This window comes from Oncorhynchus nerka, linkage group LG7 (genome assembly GCF_034236695.1).
Source record: "Oncorhynchus nerka isolate Pitt River linkage group LG7, Oner_Uvic_2.0, whole genome shotgun sequence".
NCBI lineage: Eukaryota > Metazoa > Chordata > Actinopteri > Salmoniformes > Salmonidae > Oncorhynchus > Oncorhynchus nerka.
Genome location: NC_088402.1, coordinates 70096050 through 70122734, shown reverse-complemented (window position 1 = coordinate 70122734; position 26685 = coordinate 70096050). Strand labels below are relative to the sequence as shown.

Below are 26685 nucleotides of genomic sequence, written 5' to 3'. Positions count from 1 at the left end.
AGGATGGCACTGCCAATTTCCTACCTTTTTTATTAGGCTCAGATACCACCTGCTTTGCCCAATTCTGTAGGAGGGATTCGGATAAAAGCAGTATCTTTTTTTGTAGCATTTCTTCTTGTCAGATATTTCAGTAAATTGTGACCTTTTAAGAGTTCTCAATTTGTGCCTGGAAATAACTTTCCTCATGTTACTCCCCCCCCTGGACTAGTTTGTAATCGGTCAAGCATTTCCAGCTTGAGACACATAGAAGCAAAGTAATATTGTGGGCCAATGATGTGGCAGCACTGGGCCTACAACAAGTGCCATGGATGCTAAGCACCAGTGACTCTACATCCCTCCCTATGCATTATGAATATCTGATGTGCACAAATTATCAGGGAGGCATGGAGAGAGTGTGTGTATGCCCAAGCTCTTCTTAGTGTCTCTGTATCGGTTAAACCTTGTGTGTATATATATCTGCTCGTGCCAACAGTACTGGGCCTATATCTGTTGCCAAATTTGGAAGGAAGATGATGGTCCTTGCCAAAAGTAATTAAAACTGTACTTACCAGACAGATGAACCCCTTTATACTAATCTCCTGGTCCATTACCAGTAAGTTTTGAAAGATGCATAAGCTCCTCATTCCTTCTCATTAATAAATCTTCACAGCACTGAGTCACTCTGCCACATGTCTGTCAATGGGGTACAAAAACAGACTCCACACACATGTTTTGTGTGTGTGTGTGTGTGATTTAAGACCTCTATTCCAGCTATCTGAAAACTCACAGCTTTTAGCTTCAGCTGCTCAAAGAGTCTGCTGTCAGAAAATAATTAAAATACATTTTAATCAGTCCCCCCCCCCATCTTCAATTCCTATTGACTGCACAAAAATGCATGTGAAATTAAATGATGGCTATCTGAGAACAACCCATCTGAAGATTTTACCCCTGGTTTTGGGGGAGTCAGTGTTGTCTTAATGTATGTTGTACAGAGCGGCCTTGAAGTTTCCTAATTAAACTCAATTTATTCCAGCAGTCTGAGTACTGTGATGTCTCCTTGGCCCTCAAGCTGCTCCCAGCACCAGATCAATACGATAACAGTGATTGTGTGGTCGGATACGAGTGAAGGAAAGCCCTTTAAAAAAATTACGAGATGCGTTTCTATATCAGATCATGACTCCGTATTCCTGCTTCCTCAAACAGGAAGAACCCGTGACTCGCTTCTGTTGAGAAATGATCATCAGAATCAGATTATGCTTTGCTAGCGCTGATTGGAATATGTTCCGAGACTCTGCCAATAACATCAACAAGCTAACCACCTCCGTCATTGGCATCATAAGGAAATGCATTTGCGACGTTGTCCCTACAGTGAATGTTCGCTGCTTTCCCAATCAAAAATTCTGGATTAAAACAGATTGGCGCTAAACTAAAGGACAGAGCTACCACACATGGGGCCGTCGCAGACCACCCTGAGGCTATGGCTGAGGACCGGAACAAGTACAAGAAGTCCCACTATGACCTCCGCAGAGTCATCAAATGAGCAAAAGGGCAATATAGGAATCATGCACCCTGCATGTGGCAGGGTCTACTGTCCATTAAGGATCACAAAGGAAGACCCAGTCGTGATCTACCAAACGAACTCAACACATTTGATGCACGCTTTGACAATTAGAGCTCAATACCGTGCGTGAGGGCCACCACCGATCCAGGTGATCTCGCTTTCTTAGGCCGACTTGAGTAAGGTCTTTCATCAGGTCAACACTCGCAAGGCCACGGGGCTGGATGGTATTCCAGGGCACATTCTCAGAGCAAGCGCAGATCAGCTGGCAGGCATATTCAGTCATTTTCAACCTTTCCTTGTCCCCGTCTGTAATCCCCACAGTTGACCACCATCATCCCTGTTCCTAAGAACTCGAAGGCTTTCATGCCACAATGACTACCGCCCTGGAGCACACACATCTGTAATCATGAAGTGTTATGAGAGGCTGGTTATGGCACACACTAACTCCACCATCATACCAGACACCCGAGACCCACTCCAATTTGCATACCGCCCCAACAGATCCACACATGACACAATCTCAATTGCTCTTCACACTGCCTTCACCCACCTAGATAAGATACTGTACCTATGTGAAAATGCTGTTCATTGACTACAGCTCAATGTTCAACACCATTGTCCCCTCCAAGCTCATCACCAAGCTCAAGACCCTGGGACTGAACACCTCCCTCTGCAACTGGATCTTGGACTTCCTGACGAGCTGACCCTACCTAGTTAGGGTAGGCAACATCACCTCCGCCATGCTGACCCTCAACACGGGCGCCACACAGGCGTGTGTGCTAAGTCCCCTCCTGTACTCCCTGTTGACCCACGACTGCGTGGCTACGCACAACTCCAACACTATAATCAAGTTGTCATCAGCAATGACGGTGGTAGGCCTGATCATCGGCGATGTTGAGACAGCCTACAGGGAGGAGGTCCATGACCTGGCAGTGTGGTGCCAGGACAACAACCTCTCCCTCAACATCAGTAAGACCACGGATCTGATCGTGGAGAAGGCAAAGACAGCACCTCTTCCCCCTCAGGAGGTTGAAAAAGTTTGGCACAAGCCCTCAAATTTTCCAAAAGTTCTACAGCTGCGCCATTGAGAGCATCTTGACTGGCTGCATCACTGCTTGGTATGGCAACAGCACCGCCCTCAATCGCATGGAGCTACAAAGGGTGGTGTGGACAGCCCAGTACATCACTGGGGCCAAGCTCCCTGCCGTCCAGGACCTCAATATCAGGCAGTGTGAAAGGAAGGCCCAGAAAATTGTTAAAGCCACCCAAGCCATAGACTGTTCTCTCTGCTGCCACACGGAAAGTGGTACCGGTGCATCAAGTCTGACACCAACGGGCTCATTAACAGTTTCTATCCCCAAGCCATAAGACTGCTAAATAGCTAACAGAATGGCTACACAGACTATCTGAGTTGACCCTTGTATTTATTTTGATCTTTGCACGGCCTCTAGGCACACTCACAGGACTCTGCACACTGACACTCCAACACACACATAACACGCATACACATTTATACTGACTCTACGCACACACACTCACGTACAATCTTCATTTATCTGCTGCTACTCTGTTTATCTTATATCCTGTTGCGTACCTTACCCCGATACATATCTACCTCTATCACTCCAGGATCCCTGCACATTGTAAATATGGTATTGGAACTGACCCTGTATACAGCTTCTTACTTTCTCATGTTCCTTTTATTTTTAATTTCTCTTGTGTTTCTACCTTGGTATTTTTTTAGTGCTACATTGATATTGATTACTGCATTGTTGGGTTTGGAGCTGGCAAGAAAGGCATTTCACTGTACTTGTGCACATGGCATTAAAACGTGAAACTTGAATCTATATTGACCCAGAGAGAGAACGAGTGGAAGAAGCAAGTAAGCATCCATCTGTACTCAGCATGCTGTCAACTGGACTGGTAATGCCTGTCGCAAGGAACGGACACCTCTTCCTTGTACATAAATGACTACTCTAACGTCAAAAGCATCCTACTAGTGGCAGGCGGTACTGTGATAGAAACGAGACTGAGTTAGCATTCTCTTATCTTCGTTGAGGCTCCCGCTCTGTTGGTGAGACCTCACAGCAGTAGAGTGTGTGTTCATCAAGGCAGCCAGGGAAAATGTATTTCCTTGAAGTCTCTGAGATCAGCAGAGAAGTCGCAGGCAGGCGCACTGTACCGGTAATGATTGCCCAGGGAAGAGGCTCCGACTCCTGCTCGCCTTGTAATCAAACATCACAATGATGCCAATGAGCAATATCAGAGGATAAGGAGCAGCCTGTCCTTCCTCTGTTAATACGCCAGCCTGTGTGATCCTCACAGTCCAGTCTCTCTCTTCTGTTTGGTTTGGCACAAAGTAGTCACGTAATGAACACACCACAGCCTCTAATGGGAATAATATTTCCATGACCTATTCTTCGGAGGCGGGTTATAGTGAGAATAAATGACAGAGAGAGGACAGACTAACTGCCGCACCCGGTAAACTCTGGGACAGCGGAGGAAGGGCCTAATTGATTTTTACATTGTTGTGCCCGTTGAGCTATCTAAAAAGGATTAGCATTAAGTTGGAAGGGAATTTCTTGATTGAGGTCCATTTGTCAAAACATTTTCACAATCTACACACGCAACCCCTCGAGCCCACCACTCACTCTTTTCTTTGGTTGGCAGAAGATAGACTGGCTGATGGATCATACCCACCTAACTGCCTCAGTCCCCCAGGCTCATGGCACAAGACTGTCTGGAGCAGTCGTATTCCAGACGGAGCATGTCCCCTTCAGTCCGTGGTGCTGTAGTCAGCTCTATGTAATGTATTCTCACTATATTCTGCAACGCCTGCTCTGGAAGAGGTCTGATTCTCCCAGAGTTCCCAGTCGTCGGAGTCTGATTAAGACTGTTTATCACAAGTTCTCTTGCAGTTTGTGGCCTTGGTGGGTTGACCGATGAACGCTTGTACAGCAGGGATAGGTTGGGGTGAATGTTGCATTTTGTCTCATATCAGGCAGTTGGAGAATTTCCTCCGCTCAATTGCTTTTCATCAGAAATGAGATAATCCATTTCAAGTTTATTTTGTCATTGAGGCAAGGGCCCTTCTCTAGTCTCTGTGGTAACTGGTGTAGATGTGGGGTTCTCAGAAGGCGTTTAGTATGAGTGTCAGGATCAGAGAGATGCAGTCAGCCAGAGATGAGGGATCTATGTGTGTCTGTGTTGGTCCTGGAAATCACTCTGTCGACATGGACGGCAGCCTCTGACGCCATTAGTGAAGGACACTAACACTGCAAACACACAAAATCTTCCAAACATAGTCTGCAATAGAAAACAACCTTATGAATGTATTATGAATGCTATTACACTGTTGAATAAGTCCCCTTTAAGTCTTGGTTCCTCATGATGGCCTGATTTGAAAATAAACTGATTTGTATAATTTACCATTGCCTTGCACCATGTTGCCTCGTACCTCTCACTGACTCCCCAGCCCAGCAGTAGAAATGTATCAGTATGTGTTCCATAGTGGTCTTTTGTTATACCTGTTGCGTAACGTAATTGAATCCTGGTGCTGACGGATAGATGGGGCTGATGTGAATGGTAGCTACTCCTCCTTTAGTATTTCATACACAGAAAGAGCCATTGATCGGCTATAGTCTCGTCTGCACCAGCAGCAGTGGTACCGTCTGTGCTCCAAACTCTAAACAAGGAAATGTGGGCAGCTGTACTCTGGCTTCATTCCCCTCATCATGGTATTGTTCATCTCTAAATCATCAGCTGGAGAGATGACTGAAGTGATCAGGTAAGGTGTGAGTGTAGAAGTCCCCAGAGCTGTCATTCCACTATGAGTTATTAGAGGAATAAAGGAGTCACAATGAGCCGTTGTCTAAACGTTTTACTGTATTTCCTCTTCTCATCTCTCTATCTTTCTCTGTATCTCTCTCTCTTTCTCTCTCTTTCTCTGTATCTCTCTCTCTGTATATTTCTCTGTATCTCTCTCTCTTTCTCTCTCTCTTTCTCTATCTCTCTCTCTGTATCTTTCTCTGTATCGCTCTCTCTGTATCTTTCTCTGTATCTCTCTCTCTCTTTCTCTGTATCTCTCTCTCTTTCTCTGTATCTCTCTCTTTCTCTCTCTTTCTCTGTATCTCTCTCTCTTTCTCTCTCTTTTCTCTGTATCTCTCTCTCTTTTTCTCTCTTTCTCTGTATCTCTCTCTTTCTCTCTCTTTCTCTGTATCTCTCTTTCTCTCTCTTTCTCTGTATCTCTCTCTTTCTCTCTCTTTCTCTGTATCTCTCTCTCTTTCTCTCTCTTTTCTCTGTATCTCTCTCTCTTTTTCTCTCTTTCTCTGTATCTCTCTCTTTCTCTCTCTTTCTCTGTATCTCTCTCTTTCTCTCTCTTTCTCTGTATCTCTCTCTTTCTCTCTCTTTCTCTGTATCTCTCTCTCTTTCTCTGTATCTCTCTCTTTCTCTCTCTCTCTCTGTATCTCTCTCTTTCTCTCTCTTTCTCTGTATCTCTCTCTCTTTCTTTCTCTTTTCTCTGTATCTCTCTCTCTTTTTCTCTCTTTCTCTGTATCTCTCTCTTTCTCTCTCTTTCTCTGTATCTCTCTCTGTATCTTTCTCTGTATCTCTCTCTCTCTGTATCTTTCTCTGTATCTCTCTCTCTCTCTTTCTCTATCTTTCTCTGTATCTTTCTCTGTATCTCTCTTTCTCTCAATTCAATTTCAATTCAAGGGCTTTATTGGCATGGGAAACATGTGTTAACATTGCCAAAGCAAGTGAGGTAGACAACATACAAAGTGAATATATAAGGTGAAAAACAACAAAAATGAACAGTAAACATTACACATACAGAAGTTTCAAAACAGTAAAGACATTACAAATGTCATATTATATATATATATATATATATATACAATGTACAAATAGTTAAAGGACACAAGATAAAATAAATAAGCATAAATATGGGTTGTATTTACAATGGTGTTTGTTCTTCTCTCTCTCTTTCTCTCTCTTTCTCTGTATCTTTCTCTGTATCTCTCTCTTTCTCTCTCTCTCTTTCTCTGTATCTCTCTCTCTCTTTCTCTATCTCTCTCTCTGTATCTTTCTCTGTATCTCTCTCTCTCTGTATCTTTCTCTGTATCTCTCTCTCTCTGTATCTTTCTCTGTATCTCTCTCTTTCTCAATCTTTCTCTGTATCTCTCTCTGTATCTCTCTCTCTTTCTCTATCTTTCTCTGTATCTTTCTCTGTATCTCTCTCTTTCTTTCTCTCTCTTTCTCTGTATCTCTCTCTCTTTCTCTCTCTTTCTCTGTATCTCTCTCTCTGTATCTTTCTCTGTATCTCTCTCTCTCTGTATCTCGATCTTTCTCTGTATCTCTATCTGTATCTCTTTCTCTATCTTTCTCTGTATCTTTCTCTATCTCTCTCTCTTTCTCTATCTTTCTCTGTATCTTTCTCTATCTCTCTCTGTATCTTTCTCTGTATCTCTCTCTCTCTGTATCTTTCTCTGTATCTCTCTCTCTGTATCTCTCTCTTTCTCGATCTTTCTCTGTATCTCTATCTGTATCTTTCTCTATCTCTCTCTCTTTCTCTATCTTTCTCTGTATCTTTCTCTATCTCTCTCTCTTTCTCTATCTTTCTCTGTATCTTTCTCTGTATCTCTCTCTCTCTCTCTCTTTCTCTATATCTCTCTCTCTTTCTCTCTCTTTCTCTGTATCTCTCTCTCTTTCTCTGTATCTCTCTCTCTTTCTCTGTATCTCTCTCTCTCTGTATCTTTCTCTGTATCTGTCTCTCTCTGCATCTCGCGCTCTCTGTATCTCTCTCTCTTTCTCTGTATCTCTCTCTCTGTATCTTTCTCTGTATCTCTCTCTCTCTGTATCTTTCTCTGTATCTCGCTCTCTCTGCATCTCGCGCTCTCTGTATCTCTCTCTCTCTATCTTTGTCTCTCTCTCTGTATCTCTCTCTCTGTATCTTTCTCTGTATCTCTCTCTCTCTCTGTATCTTTCTCTGTATCTCTCTCTGTATCTTTCTCTGTATCTCGCTCTCTCTGCATCTCGCGCTCTCTGTATCTCTCTCTCTCTATCTTTGTCTCTCTCTCTCTCTCTGTGTATCTCTCTCTGTATTGCTCTCTCTATGTACCTCGCTCTGTATCTCTGTATCTCTATATCTCAATTCAATTCAAGGGGCTTTACTGGCATGGGAAACATGTGTTTACATTGCCAAAACAAGTAGATAATATACAAAAGTGATATTAACAATAAACACAAGTTCCAAAAGAATAAAGACATTACGAATGTCATTATGTGTATATATACAGTGTCGTAACAATGTACAAATGGTTAAAGTACAAAAGGGAAAATAAATAAGCATAAATATGGGTTATATTTACAATGGTGTTTGTTCTTCACTGGTTGCCCTTTTCTTGTGGCAACAGGTCACAAATATTGCTGCTGTGATGGCACACTGGTATTTCACCGAATAGATATGGGAGTTTATCAAAATCGGGATTGTTTTCAGATTTTTTGTGGCTCTGTGTAATCTGAGGGAAATATGTCTCTCTAATATGGTCATACATTGGGCAGGAGGTTAGGAAGTGCAGCTTAGTTTCCACCTCATTTTGTTGGCAGTGTGCACAAAGCCTGTCTTCTCTTGAGAGCCATGTCTGCCTACGGCGGCCTTTCTCAATAGCAAGGCTATGCTCACTGAGTCTGTACATAGTCAAAGCTTTCCTTAAGTTTGGGTCGGTCACAGTGGTCAGGTATTCTGCCACTGTCTACTCTCTGTTTAGGGCCAAATAGCATTCTAGTTTGCTCTGTTTTTTTGTTAATTATTTCCAATGTGTCAAGTAATTATCTTTTTGTTTTCTCATGATTTGGTTGGGTTTAATTGTGTACTGGGGCTCTGGTACTGCTGTACTGGGGCTCTGGGGTATGTTTGTGTTTGTGAACAGAGCCCCAGGACCAGCTTGCTTAGGGGACTCTTTCCCAGGTTCATCTCTCTGTAGGTGATGGCTTTGTTATGGAAGGTTTGGGAATCGCTTCCTTTTAAGTGGTTGTAGAATTTAACGCCTCTTTTCTGGATTTTGATCATTAGCAGGTATCGGCCTAATTCTGCTCTGCATGCATTGTTTGGTGTTCTACGTTGTACACAGGATATTTTTGCAGAATTCTGTATGCAGTTTCTCAATTTGATGTTTGTCCCATTTTGTGAGTTCTTGGTTGGTGAGCGGACCCCAGACATCACAACCATAAAGGGGCAATCTGATCTATAACCGATTCAAGTATTTTTATCCAGATCCTAATTGATATGTCAAATTTTATGTTCTATTTGATGGCATAGAATGCCCTTCTTGCCTTGTCTCAGATCGTTCACAGCTTTGTGGAAGTTACCTGTGGCGCTGATGTTTAGGCCAAGGTATGTATAGTTTTTTGTGTGCTCTAGGGCAACAGTGTCTAGATGGAATTTGTATTTGTGGTCCTGGCGACTGGACCTTTTTTTGGAACACCATTATTTTGGTCTTACTGAGATTTACTGTCAGGGCCCAGGTCTGATAGAATCTGTGCAGAAGATCTAGGTGCTGCTGTAGGCCCTCCTTGGTTGGTGACAGAAGCACCAGATCATCAGCAAACGGTAGACATTTGACTTGAGATTCTGGTAGGGTGAGGCCGGGTTCTGCAGACTTTTCTAGTGCCCTCACTAATTCGTTGATATATATGTTGAAGAGGGTGGGGGTAAAGCTGCATCCCTGTCTCACCCCATGGCCCTGTGGGAAAAAATGTTTTTTGCCTATTTTAACCACACACCACTTTCCATCAATTGTATAGCAGACCCTCAAGCCAAATTGAGTCAAAGGCTTTTTTGAAATCAACAAAGCATGAGAAGGCTTTGCCTTTGTTTTGGTTTGTTTGTTTGTCAATTAGGGTGTGCAGGGTGAATACGTGGTCTGTCGTACAATCATTTGTTTAAAAGCCAATTTGCCATTTGCTCAGTACATTGTTTTCACTGAGGAAATGTACGAGTCTGCTGTTAATGATAATGCAGAGGATTTTCCCAAGGTTGCTGTTGATGCATGTCCCACAGTAGTTATTGGGGTCAAATTTGTCTCCACTTTTGTGGATTGAGGTGATCAGTCCTTGGTTCCAAAGAGCTAAGGATGATGTTAAAGAGTTTTAATATAGCCAATTGGAATTTGTTGTCTGTATATTTAATCATTTCATTGAGGATACCATCAACACCACAGGCCTTTTTGGGTTGGAGGGTTTTTATTTTGGCATGCAAGGTTATTGGAGAATCCAGTGGGTTCTGGTAGTCTTTAATAGTTGATTCTAAGATTTGTATTTGATCATGTGTATGTTTTTAATGTTTGTTCTTTGTTATAGAGCCAAAAAGATTGGAGAAGTGGTTTACCCATACATCTCCATTTTGGATAGATAATTCTTCGTATTGTTGTTTGTTTAGTGTTTTCCAATTTTCCCAGAAGTGGTTAGAGTCTATGGATTCTTCAATTACATTGAGCTGGTTTCTGATGTGCTGTTCCTTCTTTTTTCATAGTGTATTTCTGTATTGTTTTAGTGATTCACCATAGTGAAGGCGTAGACTCAGGTTTTCCGGGTCTCTATGTTTTTGGTTGGAGAAACCTGTCTAATTTCTTTCTTAGATTTTTGCATTCTTCATCATACCATTTGTCATTGTTGTTCATTTTCTTCGGTTATCTATTTGAGATTTTTAGATTTGATAGGGAAGCTGAGAGGTCAAATATACTGTTAAGATTTTATACTGTCAAGTTTACACCTTCACTATTACAGTGGAACCTTTGTCCAGGAAGTTGTCTAAAAGGGATTGAATTTGTTGTTGCTTAATTGCTTTTTGGTAAGTTTCCAAACTACATTGCTTCAATCTATAGTATTTCTTAAAATTACTCCGTTCCTTTGGCTTTGATGCCTCATGATTCAAGTTGACTGTGATTTTGCTGTGGTCTGACACTCCTATCTCTCTCCCTCTCTCTGTATCTCTCTCGCTCTCTCTGTATCTCTCTCGCTCTCTCTCTCTCTCGCTCTCTCTGTATCTCTCTCGCTCTCTGTATCTCTCTCGCTCTCTCTGTATCTCTCTCGCTCTCTCTGTATCGCTCTCTCTATCTCTCACTCTCTCTCTGAATCTCTCTCTCTCTCTCTCTGAATACCTCTCTGTATCTACCCTCTTCCCATAAACACATACATAATCCTAACAGTGGAAAATACCTGAGTCATGATCTTCATCCCTGCACATGCTCAGGTTAATACAGTAGAGCCAAAAGAAATTGCACACACACACACAAAATCCCTGGGTATCTGCCTCCCTGCCATGGCTGAGCCACAGTCCCCATGACTCATTTTCACCCCTGTATATATTACGCTGTGTAACACACACACTGATGCCCCCTCCCTCCCACTCCCTTTACCCCTGCAGGAACGCAGCTTGTCAGCTCCTGACCCTCCATCCCACTGACAGGGCTCATGCACAACATTGTTGCAGGGTCCATAGAGCTTTACACACGGTTCTACTAAGTGTGTGCCAGCAGCAACTTCCAAGTCAAGTCATTTGAGTAATGGCTAGTAATTCCTCTTTCATTTGACCACGTCAGGCCAATGGAAGGACCCATCGAGTGACCCTGATGAATGACACTCGGTGGAGGGAGGCTAACCTTCGTGGTCAAAGTCATTTAGTGCTGCCTGCGGTTGTCGACTCAGTAGGACTCCGCTCTTCCCACCTTGCTCCTCCCTGTCCCCCTCCTGAAGTTCCCTGATTGATCCAAGAGGATTAGCCACCCATTGTTCCTGCCGGCTGTCTCAGCCTTGGAGATGGTATTGTGTGGAACTATAGATATTTTTGTTTTTTACCTTTATCTGACTAGGCAAGTCGGTTAAAAACAAGTTCTTATTCACAATGACGCCTAGGAACAGTGGGTTAACTGCCTTATTCAGGGGCAGAACAACAGATTTTTTTTTTACCTTGTCAGTTCGGGGATTCGAACTAGAAACCTTTTGGTTACTGGCCCAACGCTCTAACCACTAGGCTACCTGCATGAGCAAGGTTTGACCCTTGCTCATGCTCCCTGGTGCTTGTCCCCCTCCCTCCCCTTTCCTCTCTCATCCACTTAAATTACATTTACTAGAGGGATGTATTGACGTTTATTTCAGTGCTGTAGTCAGCTGTATGTTCTCTCTATGGTAGAAGGGAGAAGTGCTTGACACCAAAGAAATGGACCCCTTATTTTTGCAACGGCAGCATTAGGGGAGGCAGCTCACTAACCAACCACGTGGGTGTGTCTTTGTCTGGGTCTGGTTAGCCTTTTAACACTAAGATGCTGTGTTAGATTTCTATTGACAATATGAGAAAACCCTCTCCATTGAATTATTGTGTTATCAAATTCCCTGTCCAGTTTACACAGCTAAGCCTGTTACGGCAACATTGAAGCCATGTTAGTATGGTCACTGTGATGTCATTTTAACCCAATCGGTCCTTTCTGTTACAGGGCAGTAATGTGATGGAGGAACAGGACCTGAGGGAGATAGGCATCACTGACCCAGGACATCGAAGGAAGATCCTGCATGCAGCTCGGTCCCTGCCAAAAGTGAGTCTCTCCAAACTCCTGACTTTAAGGAGTTCCCCTATGGCCCCATGCAGTAGCTCTAGCGAGTGTCATCAGCCCTGACTATGTGGGGAGTGGAGTGATCAGGGTGTGACTGTCTCCCCCTGCAGGTGAAGGCCCTGGGCTGTGACGGCAGCAGCTCTCTGTCCTCCTGGCTGGACCTCCTGGGCCTGCAGGAGTACCTCCACAACTTCCTGTCCAGCGGATACCGCAGCCTCGACTGTGTCAAGAACCTGTGGGAGCTGGAGATTGTCAACGTGAGTGTGTCTCTCTGAAATTTACTTTGAGAGAGCACATTTTGAAATCGTTTGTTCAGTGGTTAGGACTGTTTTGTATCTTCCAGGTACTGAAAATCACCCTGCTGGGACACAGAAAACGCATCATCGCCTCGCTGGCAGAACGGCCCTATGAGGAACCTCCTGTCAAGCCCCCCCGCCTGTCCCAGATCAGGTGTCAGGACCTGGTATCCCAGACCTCCTCTCCCATCAGTCACATGGACTCCTACGCGGGTCGTTCCATGGACCCCCTCCTGCCGTTGGGGGAGCCTGGGAGGAGGAAGGGGCCTGACCCAGCTTACGATGTGGACCCCCACCGGCCCCGCAGTGGAAGACACCGCTCACATGAGAGGTATGAGGAGCGGCATCGGGAGCCCCGTCTGACCCTGCGACCCCCCAGCCTGGCAGCACCTTACACCCCTGTACAGAACTGGCACCACCAGCCTGAGAAGCTCATCTTTGAGTCCTGTGACTATGAAGCCAATGTAAGTGACACCTTTTCCTGCAGTAACTCACTAATGTCTTTCTTTAATATATATGGTTTCTCACTCTGTATTACTATATTAATGTTTCTCACACTCAAAATCCAGTACCTGGGATCTATGCTCATCAAGGAGCTACGTGGGACAGAGTCCACCCAGGACGCCTGTGCCAAAATGAGGGTAGGTCACGCCTTTAACTACTACTCTAGTCTCCTTATGTTTAGAGAGACATCATTCTCTATCTCTGCTGAAAGGACCCAGACTAATTTCCTCCTCTCTCCCCCCCCAGAGGTCGACAGAGCAGATGAGGAAGGTCCCCACCATCGTCCTCTCCATCACATACAAAGGGGTGAAGTTCATTGACGCAGCCAATAAGGTTGGTTGGCTGGGTGCCCCTTTTTCACCTTGGACCTGATCCATACGGCGATATCTGAAAACTAGATACACACACACACCTGTCCCAGCCAGAGAGACTAGACACCAGGGGAGGAGGAGGCTGCCCAGCATCACATCACACCTATCACATTGATTCAGCCCCACCCTCTCCCTCCTTCATACTAAATGTCACCCCTGTCTGTTAAGTGTGTCTGTTAAGTGTATCATATACATGACAAGAGGCTCCCACGCTGAGGTCTGTCCAACGCTGGTCCGACCAAGCTGACTCCACACTCCAAGACTGCTTCCATCACGTGGACTGGGACATGTTTCGTATTGCGTCAGATAACAATATTGATGAATACGCTGATTCGGTGTGCGAGTTCATTAGAACGTGCGTTGAAGATGTCGTTCCCATAGCAACGATTAAAACATTCCCTAACCAGAAACCGTGGATTGATGGCAGCATTCGCGTGAAACTGAAAGCGCGAACCACTGCTTTTAATCAGGGCAAGGTGTCTGGTAACATGGCCGAATACAAACAGTGCAGCTATTCCCTCCGCAAGGCTATCAAACAAGCTAAGCGTCAAGTACAGAGACAAAGTAGAATCTCAATTCAACGGCTCAGACACAAGAGGCATGTGGCAGGGTCTACAGTCAATCACGGACTACAAGAAGAAACCCAGCCCAGTCACGGACCAGGATGTCTTGCTCCCAGGCAGACTAAATAACTTTTTTGCCCGCTTTGAGGACAATACAGTGCCACTGACACGGCCTGCAACGAAAACATGCGGTCTCTCCTTCACTGCAGCCGAGGTGAGTAAGACATTTAAACGTGTTAACCCTCGCAAGGCTGCAGGCCCAGACGGCATCCCCAGCCGCGCCCTCAGAGCATGCGCAGACCAGCTGGCCGGTGTGTTTACGGACATATTCAATCAATCCCTATACCAGTCTGCTGTTCCCACATGCTTCAAGAGGGCCACCATTGTTCCTGTTCCCAAGAAAGCTAAGGTAACTGAGCTAAACGACTACCGCCCGTAGCACTCACTTCCGTCATCATGAAGTGCTTTGAGAGACTAGTCAAGGACCATATCACCTCCACCCTACCTGACACCCTAGACCCACTCCAATTTGCTTACCGCCCAAATAGGTCCACAGACGATGCAATCTCAACAACACTGCACACTGCCCTAACCCATCTGGACAAGAGGAATACCTATGTGAGAATGCTGTTCATCGACTACAGCTCGGCATTCAACACCATAGTACCCTCCAAGCTCGTCATCAAGCTCGAGACCCTGGGTCTCGACCCCGCCCCTGTGCAACTGGGTACTGGACTTCCTGACGGGCCGCCCCCAGGTGGTGAGGGTAGGCAACAACATCTCCTCCCGCTGATCCTCAACACGGGGCCCCACAAGGGTGCGTTCTGAGCCCTCTCCTGTACTCCCTGTTCACCCACGACTGCGTGGCCACGCACGCCTCCAACTCAATCATCAAGTTTATGGACGACACAACAGTGGTAGGCTTGATTACCAACAACGACGAGACGGCCTACAGGGAGGAGGTGAGGGCCCTCGGAGTGTGGTGTCAGGAAAATAACCTCACACTCAACGTCAACAAAACTAAGGAGATGATTGTGGACTTCAGGAAACAGCAGAGGGAACACCCCCCTATCCACATCGATGGAACAGTAGTGGAGAGGGTAGCAAGTTTTAAGTTCCTCGGCATACACATCACAGACAAACTGAATTGGTCCACTCACACAGACAGCGTCGTGAAGAAGGCGCAGCAGCGCCTCTTCAACCTCAGGAGGCTGAAGAAATTTGGCTTGTCACCAAAAGCACTCACAAACTTCTACAGATGCACAATCGAGAGCATCCTGGCGGGCTGTATCACCGCCTGGTACGGCAACTGCTCCGCCTCAACCGTAAGGCTCTCCAGAGGGTAGTGAGGTCTGCACAACGCATCACCGGGGCAAACTACCTGCCCTCCAGGACACCTACACCACCCGATGTTACAGGAAGGCCATAAAGATCATCAAGGACATCAACCACCCGAGCCACTGCCTGTTCACCCCGCTATCATCCAGAAGGCGAGGTCAGTACAGGTGCATCAAAGATAGGACCGAGAGACTGAAAAACAGCTTCTATCTCAAGGCCATCAGACTGTTAAACAGCCACCACTAACATTGAGTGGCTGCTGCCAACACACTGACATTGACACTGACTCAACTCCAGCCACTTTAATAATGGGAATTGATGGGAAATGATGTAAATATATCACTAGCCACTTTAAACAATGCTACCTTATATAATGTTACTTACCCTACATTATTCATCTCATATGCATACGTATATACTGTACTCTATATCATCGACTGCATCCTTATGTAATACATGTATCACTAGCCACTTTAACTATGCCACTTTGTTTACTTTGTTTACATACTCATCTCATATGTATATACTGTACTCGATACCATCTACTGTATGCTGCCCTGTACCATCACTCATTCATATATCCTTATGTACATATTCTTTATCCCCTTACACTGTGTATAAGACAGTAGTTTTGGAATTGTTAGTTAGATTACTTGTTGGTTATTACTGCATTGTCGGAACTAGAAGCACAAGCATTTCGCTACACTCGCATTAACATCTGCTAACCATGTGTATGTGACAAATACAATTTGATTTGATTTTGATTTGATTTGACAGGTCTGCCTTTTTTTGAGGGGTCACAGGGTAGAAACCTCTGTGTCGCCATTGCAATTAAGAACGTATTGAAATGTTCTTTCATAATGGAGATGTGAATGTGATCTTTATTGATGTCTCTGTGACTATACATACAGTATACTCATTGTAGTGTCTTGTTGGACACTCCTCCAATACAGAACATCATAGCTGAGCATGAGATCCGGAACATCTCGTGTGCGGCCCAGGACCCAGAGGATCTGTGCACATTTGCCTACATCACCAAGGACCTGCAGACCAACCACCACTACTGCCATGTGTTCAGCACAGTGGACGTGGTGAGAATACATGCCTACACAATCATCCCACTCTAACCCGATCACTCCAGCGTGCAGTGACGTGACTTGACTTCATTGTATGTTATACTTTCGCATTCGTTTCAGAATACGTCCAAACTAAGACATGTATTGCCGCACCACAGTACATATACAAATATCTTTCAGCTGTAGATTCAGGTCCATACAGAATGGTCTGTGATGTCCTCTCCTCTGTCCTCATGTTGGTTCCTTCCCAGCCACCTTTTTTAATCCTCAGAGGAGATGTGATTCTGATTGGCAGCAACACAGCATCACTGTTATCTTTACTCTCTAGACCAGCTTATCTACCTGTGAGGTTTCACACTTCAGCAACGCTTGCTTGCCTTTTTCCGATAGTCATGCTGCTAGGTGGCCATCACTGAACTGCCAACCTCCACCACGCCGTTCCTCCTGAGAACTGATTATTTGTCTAAACCAGGGTTCCCCAATAGGCAGGCACCCATGTTTTCTGAGTGAATCTTTGGGGGGGATATTTACATTTTTTTTATGTTGGACATTTTTAAGGACTGTAAAATCACCAGGAATTCAACTCAAAGTGATCTCTAGTATTCCCACGCATAAATAGAGAGGCATATTTGATCATATGTAATCAAGGTTTGAAATATGTTCTGGCCCACCAACCATCTGCTCAAGAAAAAATTGGCCCGTGATGGTAATCGTATTACCGCCACACTGGCGGTCACGAGTCATGACGGCAGTCAAATTCCACATAAACGTTTAGTCACAGTAATTAGGCTTCTCCAAGTTCTGATGCTGCTGATTGTCATTAGTAGCCTACCAAACTTCCTAACTGCTGTTACTCACAGCACTCTATTGTCCCTCTAACCACTCTGACATCAATGCAAATGTATTCGAACATTTAATCAAACACTTCAGGAGAGCCCATGAGCTCATGTTGCGCAACATTTCTATAGGCTATTCAATTGCATGAGAAAACAGAGTGATGGCCTCTTAAAAAGAGGAGGATCCCATCCGCTTTCTATAGGCTAGGCCTACTATATTTATTTCTCAACTTTCCTAATATTAGGCACATTTGGTTCTATTTACAACAGGAGTATAGCCCACCAGGCTGGCATGAAAATTAACCATGGGAAAAGCGTTGTCCTTTTGCTATTTAAGTGCATAGATAATATGTATTTTTTCCCCGCTGACCCTGTTTGGATACAGGTGCATGATAATAGTCCATTCTAAATCAAACCAAATTTCACGTGTATATTATTTAGTATATGTAAAGACCAGATTAAATTAAGAATAATCTGATGGGTGACAATATTAGCCCATCACTTGTGAATGATATATTATCACTTGTGAATGATGCCCAGCTTAAGGCAATAAACAGTGAATCCTGTGCAAAGAACAAAGCAGAGCTCATACCTTTTTTCAAATCATAATTAGTAGTATCATGCAGCCTTAGAATCTTTTAAAAATCAAAACATATAGCCCAACATGTGTATCACAACTAAAGTTACATAATTAACTCTAAATTAAGCAGATAGGAGGACCTGTTTCTTTGTTATCCACTCAACACAGAATAGCCACATGTGGACACTCCCTCAAACCTTTTGGAGAACAAATCCTTTCTATTGTATTCAAGTATGTGCAATTGTATTCGTCATGCTATAAAATAATGCCATGGAATTCTAAGCAAATCTTGTCTGATAAATGTATAGGCCACAGCCATATGGCACAGCCAGATCAGGACCTAACATAAGGACAACTCAAGAGTATGCTATTCTGAAATAGACTACATTTACATCATAACATGTTTCTTTAGACCGGTCTAAAATAAATAATGGATTTATTGTGATGGTTTAGGCTATATTTACATGGATTTATTAGACTTTTTAAAATGTAGATGTTCCAAAGGTCTTCATCAGTGGCTTGTAGGCTGTGCGTGGAAGCCAGGAGATGCTAAATGTGTTTATGTTAATTAACGGTAAATTACCGTGAGACCGGCTGTTATTTTCTTGACAATCACTGGCTGACAAAATGTTATGACCGCCACAGCCCTACCCACGGCTGTGTGTAACTCTAAAGCTTTTCACATTTAATACTGTAGGGGTCATCTAAGGCCACTGACAAACTACTACAGAGGCTGGTCCAATAGAAATAACATACCCATTAAAGTCGATGGCTGTTTTTCTATGGCAGGTCCCACTTTTCTGAGAGGTCTGCTGTTGGCCCTGTGGCTTGTGTTGTACTCAATAGGGCTGTGAACTGAGTGGCCTCAGGGGTAATGCAGTAGACTGATGACTATCTGAGATGAGGTGAGGTGGGGGAGTGTAATAGCCCGGAGATGTGATCAGAGCTTTTAAACAGTATTGACCAGGCTGCTATCGGACGCCACAGGCTCATTTTTCACCAGCCCACACAATGGGACGGATCTCAGATCAGATCAAAGGAAGTAAACAAAGAGAAAGTTCCTCGGAGACACAGACTAATAATCAGCCTTCTGTTTTTCTCAAGCTGGAGTTGTTTTGTTACTTAACTTTACAAGAATATGTTGAACAGAGCCAATCAGGTGGTGTCTCACTGGACTGGGTTGAGCTTCCCATGGTGTTGTATGTGTCAGGGACAAAGAGTATCAGAGGAAGCCATTAAAATCCATCTTTCTCAAAACAAATGGAGGGCTTTTTGGGTGTACAAATAAATACACACATGGACCCCCCTCAGTGTTTTTGTCTCTGGTCCCAAGTGCATGTTCACCTTCAGCTGCACCTTTCCACTATGTAGAATCTGAGTGTTTTAATGTGATGCAGCTCCAGCCTCAGTGGGTTGCAGTAGCATGTGTTTGCAGTCAGGCGACAGAGCGAGAACCACTTGCTGTCTCGCTACACTTCCTCTCTACCTGACTGCTTTCACTGCCATTCAATTAAGTCGGTTTACAAAGTTATACAGGCAAATCCACTTTAGAGTAAAGTATTCGATGCCATTGTATGACTGAGCATCTCTCCTGGGTCTTTGGAGGAGACTGTCCACTGAGCTGAGATTGTGGCTTGTTGTGTCTCGTCCACTCAATGTGTATGCTTTTAAATACTGTACATACTTAGAACCCTGACTTACCTAGGAATTATAGATGCACCATATGCCTGTGTTTACTTTCATAATGACTAAGACTCCGTCTGCTGTAGAGGGATGCAGCAACATTATATTCAGGAGCACTAGTGCATGTCTGTCTGTCTGTTGACACGTAACTTAACATAGCAGGCGTAAAAGAAACACCCGAGCGGGGTCCCCACATCTGTTTTTCAGGGGAAAAGGAAGCTAGGTTGAACATACTGTATCCCTGAGAACCGGATGTTTCTGGTTTCCCCCAACCCTACTGAGGGTGGTTGATATGGGAGACGGGAGGAGGGAATAGAATACTGAGGAGGATTCTCTCTCCTCTCCCTCTGGTAGAACCTGACCTATGAGATTATTCTGACGCTGGGACAAGCTTTTGAGGTGGCCTATCAGCTGGCTCTCCAGGCCCAGAGGACCAAACAGCACCAGGTCATCCCAGCAGGACCTGGGACAGAGGTCATCGAGACCAAATCCAGCCGGCCCGTTCCTAAACCACGGGGCAGCGTAAGAAAATTAGGGGTGAGTTTGTCACACGCAAACATTTACATTTGATTAATTTAGCAGGCGCTCTTATCCAGAGCAACTTACAGGAGCAATTAGGCTTAAGTGCCTTGCTCAAGGGCACATCGGCATATTTTCTCACCTAGTCGCCTCGTGATTCAAACCAGCAACCTTTTGGTAACTGGCCCCACGCTCTTAACCACTTGGCTACCTGCCGACACACGCTCACACAATTCTCTCAATTCTCTCATTGTGAAAATCTGCCAGTAGCAACACCACATTAGCATTAAAACATTAAGCGATGGATTGCTACTGAATGATAATGTTACAATCACACAGCTGGGAACATTCATTAGATATAACAACCAGAATGTGTGTTCACACACAATCTCATCCTGCCTTTAATGGGAATGGTGTGATTTTTGCTTGGCATGAAAACCACACAAAACAGTTATGTACTGATGTTATTGTAGGGGAGCGGGGGTTGATTCACCACAGCATGGGCACATCACTCCCATCCCTCTCATCGGTACACACACCTAAAACCACACAAAACAGTTATGCACTGATGTTATTGTAGGGGAGCGGGGGTTGATTCACCATAGCATGGGCACATCACTCCCATCCCTCTCATCGGTACACACACCTAAAACCACACAAAACAGTTATGCACTGATGTTATTGTAGGGGAGCGGGGGTTGATTCACCACAGCATGGGCACATCACTCCCATCCCTCTCATCGGTACACACACCTCAAATCACACAAACATCTTGTGTCCCCCATTAACCAGGGTCTTGTAAGAATCTGTCCCTACCCTCTGTCTCTGTCTCTCTCTCTGTATCGCTCTGTATCTCTCTCTCTCTTTTCTCTCTCTCTCTCTTGTTGTCCATTCACTTCCTGGCTGTCCTGTCTGTCTCTCCCAGGACTCTCCTCCCCAGCTGGACACTCACTCCTGCTGTTACTGTCACACCTGCACCACCCACCGTCCCCCCCTTCTTCCGCTGTACCACTCTGCCAGCCCTGCCGCCCAGGTGCTGCTCTTTCTCCCTCTCCTCATCCTTTCTCTCTCTCTGCATCCTTCTATCATCTACCCTTTCTATATAATGTTACCGCTTTGCCCCCCCCTAACCAATACAGTTCTCACATTTTCTCTCCTCACCTTCAATCCATCCACATGACTCATTTATCTCTCCTCTTCACACCTCATTCTCTCTGTTTTTGTCTCAACGGGGCTCCTAACCTGGGATCACATTATTATTATTTATTTCAGAAGATGACATTTTGAAACACCATCAACTCTGTTGATTGCTGTGTTCTTTACTAGACCCCTTGGTAGTTGTAAGACCCTTGGGCGCCCCCTAGTGATATGAACATTCCAGGTTGGTAATCACACTTTTGATCTGATGATGATGATGTGCTATAGCTTTCCCTCAGTGGTTCTGCTGTTCATATTTTCTTAATCACACTTACTTAGTACAATGAGTCATCATTTCCTCTGATGATTTCTCTGCTTTCACAACGCTTTCAGGGAAAGGAAATTATGATCTCAGAATGACTAACGTAGCTCAACACACCGATTTTTCATTTGTTGGCTCTCTCACCCTAAGTCTGACTTGTATCCTGTCTGACCCCCCCCCTGTGTCCCCTACCCCTACAGGTGGACCCGTTGGAGCTGGTGGGGGACTCCCAGTCCCAGGGCAGTGCCACGTGGCTGGTGGACCCCGTTCCCAAGGACTCCAAGAGGACCATCAGCACTAAGTACGAGACCACCATATTCTGAGTAGACCTGCCTCCTCACCTCTCCTCTCCTGACCTTTTACCTTGGATCTGACCTCCTAATCTACTGTACCTTTCCTCCTCTCCTTCTGTGTGCCTTTCAATGTGACTCTGCCTGTCTCCACTCCAGGCCTGACCCCTGCTCTCCTGTCTCCCTCCACCTCCTTTCCTCTCCCCTGCCACTGTTGGACCCTGCTGTCTGAGAAGTTCAACCCCCCCCCCCCCCCCCCAGTTAGTCTACACATGTACCTTCTGCTCTCCTCGCCACTGTGCTGTCTTCCCACAACCACAGCCCTGACTGTGGGGACTAACTGTTATTGGAATCTCTCCTAACTGGAACACGTACCTCTAGCTTCCCTCTAATGAATTTGTCCTGCCAACTACTGGGCCCTGAATCCTTCCAACCTTCTCTATGATTGTGAAGCAATCATCAACCGTTCCCCAGGCATTTACTGTAGTTCCTCTTGCCTTTGTGACCAAGAAGCATGAGACCTTATCCTTGCACAACATTGCCTCTGTTTCGTTTTCTCATGAACCCTGTGCTTCCTCACATTCACATTGGCACTGCATTAGCCCTGCTTTCAATTTTGTAATGTATGGTGCTGTTATTTGTAGCATTTACCAATGCTAATAGGCTCAGTGGCATTATCTGACCGATCCAGTACAGTAGCTGTGAAGTGTGTAAGACAGCAAATGTAATCCACAAGTCACTGATTAAGTTTGTTCAGTGGTAGCGATCTCCATTCTACCTACAGTACCTTCTCACCACTCTAATTTACCTCTTACTCACAAACTACTATCCCCCAAACTCTCTTAGAACAATCCTTCATTTTTCCTTCTATATATCCCTCCTTTCTTTTTCATTCCTTTTACTCATCAATCTTGTTTTCTCCTCTGGGTGCTTTTCCTGCTCTACCAGGCGACGGCCACTGTGAGATGCTCTTGAAGAACTTTCCCTCCTTGTTTTCTGAACAATAATCTCCTGACTCCAGTGCTCAGAAAAAAATATATGATTCTCTACAGCCAAGGATCAACTACCTGGATGAACATTGTTTTCTAGAAGAATCTGTAAGAGACCGGCTGTTCCATTGTTCTAACTCTACACACATTAGTAGGAACATTGCCTGTTTCCCTGCAAGGGGATGGATGACAACCTTGTTGCACAGGACTAAACTCTAAACTCATTCCCCCTGGGATTGGTCCATTTGGGTTAACAGGGGGAAGGGCACGTACATGCGTATCCTGTCAGACTTATTTACATTCTTTGTGTCGGTTTACCGGAAACTGTCTGGGAAAACTGGCCCTCTGTGTCAGGCTGCCAAAGGAGGCTAGGGCCCAGCACTGTGATAGGAGATCTCTATTGGGAACTAATGGGGCCTTTTGTTAGGGAACAACAGTGCGCAGGATAGGACACAGAGGCTCACACAGAATATAGTGTCTTACGTAGAGGTGCTCACTGTTATAGACAGACAGCCTAGTGGGACATCTATTTGAGCATGCCTTTCTCTGTTTATGACGGGGATGACTTTGATTTAATATCTAGTGCAATCCTAATTTGGAGTGTCATGAGCACTTTTTGTGAATGCTTGGACGCTGGGGTAATATTGTGTGCATCCAAGATGATATGAAGAGGAATTGAATTGACTGTTCATTTAATAGAGTAAGAACCAAAGAGATGCCGAAATGCGTGAATTCTGCTCTAGCCACCCGTAATAGACCTGGGTGATGGTCTTAGGGTAATAACTCAGCCTAGCTGGTACATCAGTCAATATAGAGCTGATTAGTGCCAGTAACCTTAATGACGAGGAAGAGAGCTCATTAAATCTCTGTGGAGAGGTTATATGAAGTACGTTTAAAAAAAAAATATATATATATATATATATATATATATACCATTGTTCACAATCCAAGCATGTCTTAATGGACTGAAAGAGGAAGGCATTAGGTTGGCACGGCACTGATTCTACATATAGACATAATAAAAGTACATTACTTACTGTTGCTGTGCTAGGTTCAGCTCATTAAGTGTTCAAATCACTGTTCACATCCATCTAAAATTCAAACTCATTGCCATATTCCAAATAGTGTTAAGACCCAATCAACCCACTGTTGAAACTTTTTTGAAACTTAAACCCAGCGGAATGGGGGACTTTCCTTTCCTTCTTTTCCTTTTCAGAGCTCATGCCTTCTTGATGTTCATGTTGTCATTAATGGATGTCTGTCTGTTTGGTTTAGAATCCACCCTGCCTCAGTCAATATTCAGAGTGCTAACATTGAAGAGGCAGTTGATCATTATCTAGAAAAACCCATCATTTTTATATCTCCTCCGTTTAGTTTTCAGTTGGCTCCGTCATGTTTTTACATTATTTTAACCCCAGTGCTGTGTTGGTGTGTATCTCCCTTCCATGTAGCTGACTACCATGACCAGACACCCAGCCAGAGTGAGAGGTCAGGGGTGCCCAGACCAATGGTATTTTGTTGTGGGGCAGGATGCCCTTTTGGAACCAAGAGAAAGGTCAGGCCCACTTTCCATGCACCCCTCCACCCACTGGGGGTCGTGCTTGCATACACCAGGAAGGCCCTACCTGCTCTCTGCCGCCCCCGGCCCTCTCCTCATCCTCCACTTCTTCAGCTCCAGGGGTCAGCGCTGTAGCTCTGTAGCAGACAGACAGGAAGTCCGCTATTGGTTTCTTCCACCCTGTCCTGTCCTTTGACCACTGTGACTGACTGCCCCCAGGCAGTAAACCGAATCAACCAACACCCTCACTGCATCCACTTACATATACTGAACAATGGACTCAATATGTCAAAACTTGGTCAGTTAACTAGAGCTCACAAAGGTGGGTGTTTGTTTGGTACGTGTCCCTCTTTCATTGTGAAGCACTCAACTTCAACATCCCTCATCTGTTTTTGGTACAAATGAAACATGTTTATCCTGTACAGGCCTGTGAATGCTGTTCAGACAGACAGGGTATTCTATTTATGGGTACGAGAGGGACAAGTTCACAGTTGTTTTTTGCCAGACATGTTGTGACTTGTTTATCCATTCCATGAGAGGTGAAGATGGTTGCCTCCTCTAGATTGGTGCCTCAAACAACTCCTCCTCAGAGAGGCCTTTCCCATACACTTAAATGTGTCTTCACTGGGGGCTACGCTAAGCTACTCTTTACTCTGACAGTGATAGTCAGGTATCTATAATTTATGTTGATTACTATCTCAATGCAATGCCTATGGGAAATGAGAGACACATTTGGGAAGAATTGGGTAAAATGATTACAATGTGAGATGCAGCAGTACACTCACAAGGCTCTCTCCTGTCCATCCATCCAAGCACCAGGTCAGCGACATCAAAGCATCTCTTCCTTATTTTCATTTCCTCATTCATAACATACAGAACTGTGATAAATAATGGAATAGTGTGCGGGAGGAATTTTGGACGGCTGTTAAACTGACACTACAGATCATATTTAAACAGGGTGAATGGCTTTTATTTGATAAAAATAATAATAATGTATTGTCTTTTTGTACGTTTTAACTGTCCTGATGCTGGATACTATATGACCAGGCTGGTGTTGGGAGGTAGTCCTACTAATTGCATTGTATTCCCCCTCACTTTATTTCTGAATTAATTTTGAACTAGTCAAACCACAAAACCAGTAATGTAAGATTTTAGGTACAATAATGTAACAAGCATTTTCTCCCCATACGCTATCTCTCCTGGTACTCTGTGGGCAGCTAGTGATGAACCTCTGTTGGTATGTTGACTAGTTATGGTACACTCAATATGGTACACTGGCTTCAACTGGTTGATAGCACCTGCAGCCATCAACCTGGTCCCATCTTCGCATTTGCACATTTACTAAGGATCATTGGTAGTACAATGTGACTATTCTGATGATATTGATGATGAGAACAATATTGGATTGTAAATTAATCTCTAGCAGTCTGTATTTTGATACTTGAATGATTTTGCTTTTATAGATATCTATATATATATATATCTATATATATATATATATGTATGTGTGTAATTCTTTGCCACATTTGTTGTAATGAGAAAAAGGACTGTGTCTTATAAAGTTCAACATATCATGATACCCAACGATTGAAAACAAACAGAGAAAGAACTTGGAGCGACCGCACTAAAACAAAGAAAAAGATTGTAAATAATCTTGGGCTTCCAGTCTTTTTATGATTATTATTTTTCATAATTGTACAACTAATAAATGAAGAAATGATGAACCAGATTCCTGATTTCTTTTTTTTCATGACAATCATTCAGCCATGAAGAGTTGCATAGTACTATCCTTTACATGTGCATAGTCCCAGACCGGCAAAAGGTCATGGTGATGATACTGTAGTATGACAAGCCAACATGAACAAGTCTGGACGAGGTAAACAGACAGGCAAAAGGTCATGGTGATGATACTGTAGTATGACAAGCCAACATGAAGAAGTCTGGACGAGGTAAACAGACAGGCAAAAGGTCATGGTGATGATACTGTAGTATGACAAGCCAACATGAACAAGTCTGGACGAGGTAAACAGACAGGCAAAAGGTCATGGTGATGATACTGTAGTATGACAAGCCAACATGAACAAGTCTGGACGAGGTAAACAGACAGGCAAAAGGTCATGGTGATGATACTGTAGTATGACAAGCCAACATGAACAAGTCTGGACGAGGAAAACAGACAGGCAAAAGGTCATGGTGATGATACTGTAGTATGACAAGCCAACATGAACAAGTCTGGACGAGGTAAACAGACAGGCTTGACGGTGCATCTTTTGAAGCAGCTGATATTGAGCTGTTGAGATGCACCAAAATGAATTCCTCATTGGACTAAGTTGGTAGTGTTAACTGAGGGCCGGGATAGTCGATAACAAATATATTTCATGTTTCAATAAAATGCCGGTGAGGAGGAGAGCAGAAGAAGAGCTCGACAATTGGTTGCGAATGGGACAGGTTCACATTTTGACAGATAGGGTTTGTT

At 44.2% G+C, this 26685-nt stretch overlaps 1 protein-coding gene across 6 annotated transcripts in view; it reads left to right on the top strand.

Moving 5' to 3' along the window:
• Positions 1 to 25933, top strand: part of LOC115132623 (ankyrin repeat and SAM domain-containing protein 1A-like) — a 131525-nt gene extending 105592 nt beyond the window's left edge. For 4 of the 6 annotated variants that reach the window (XM_065020783.1, XM_065020779.1, XM_065020782.1 and 1 more), the window contains 8 exons: positions 12031 to 12129; positions 12258 to 12404; positions 12491 to 12907; positions 13013 to 13084; positions 13194 to 13280; positions 16173 to 16310; positions 19749 to 19931; positions 21573 to 21784. In XM_065020783.1, the coding sequence (XP_064876855.1) occupies positions 12031 to 12129; positions 12258 to 12404; positions 12491 to 12907; positions 13013 to 13084; positions 13194 to 13280; positions 16173 to 16310; positions 19749 to 19931; positions 21573 to 21695 (1266 nt within the window). In that variant the 3' untranslated portion in view covers positions 21696 to 21784. Of the gene's footprint in view, positions 1 to 12030; positions 12130 to 12257; positions 12405 to 12490; positions 12908 to 13012; positions 13085 to 13193; positions 13281 to 16172; positions 16311 to 19748; positions 19932 to 21572; positions 21785 to 22610 lie in introns of those variants that run through there. The other 2 variants (XM_065020781.1, XM_065020780.1) reach the window with 2 other exon arrangements.
• The last annotated feature ends 752 nt before the right edge of the window (positions 25934 to 26685 follow it).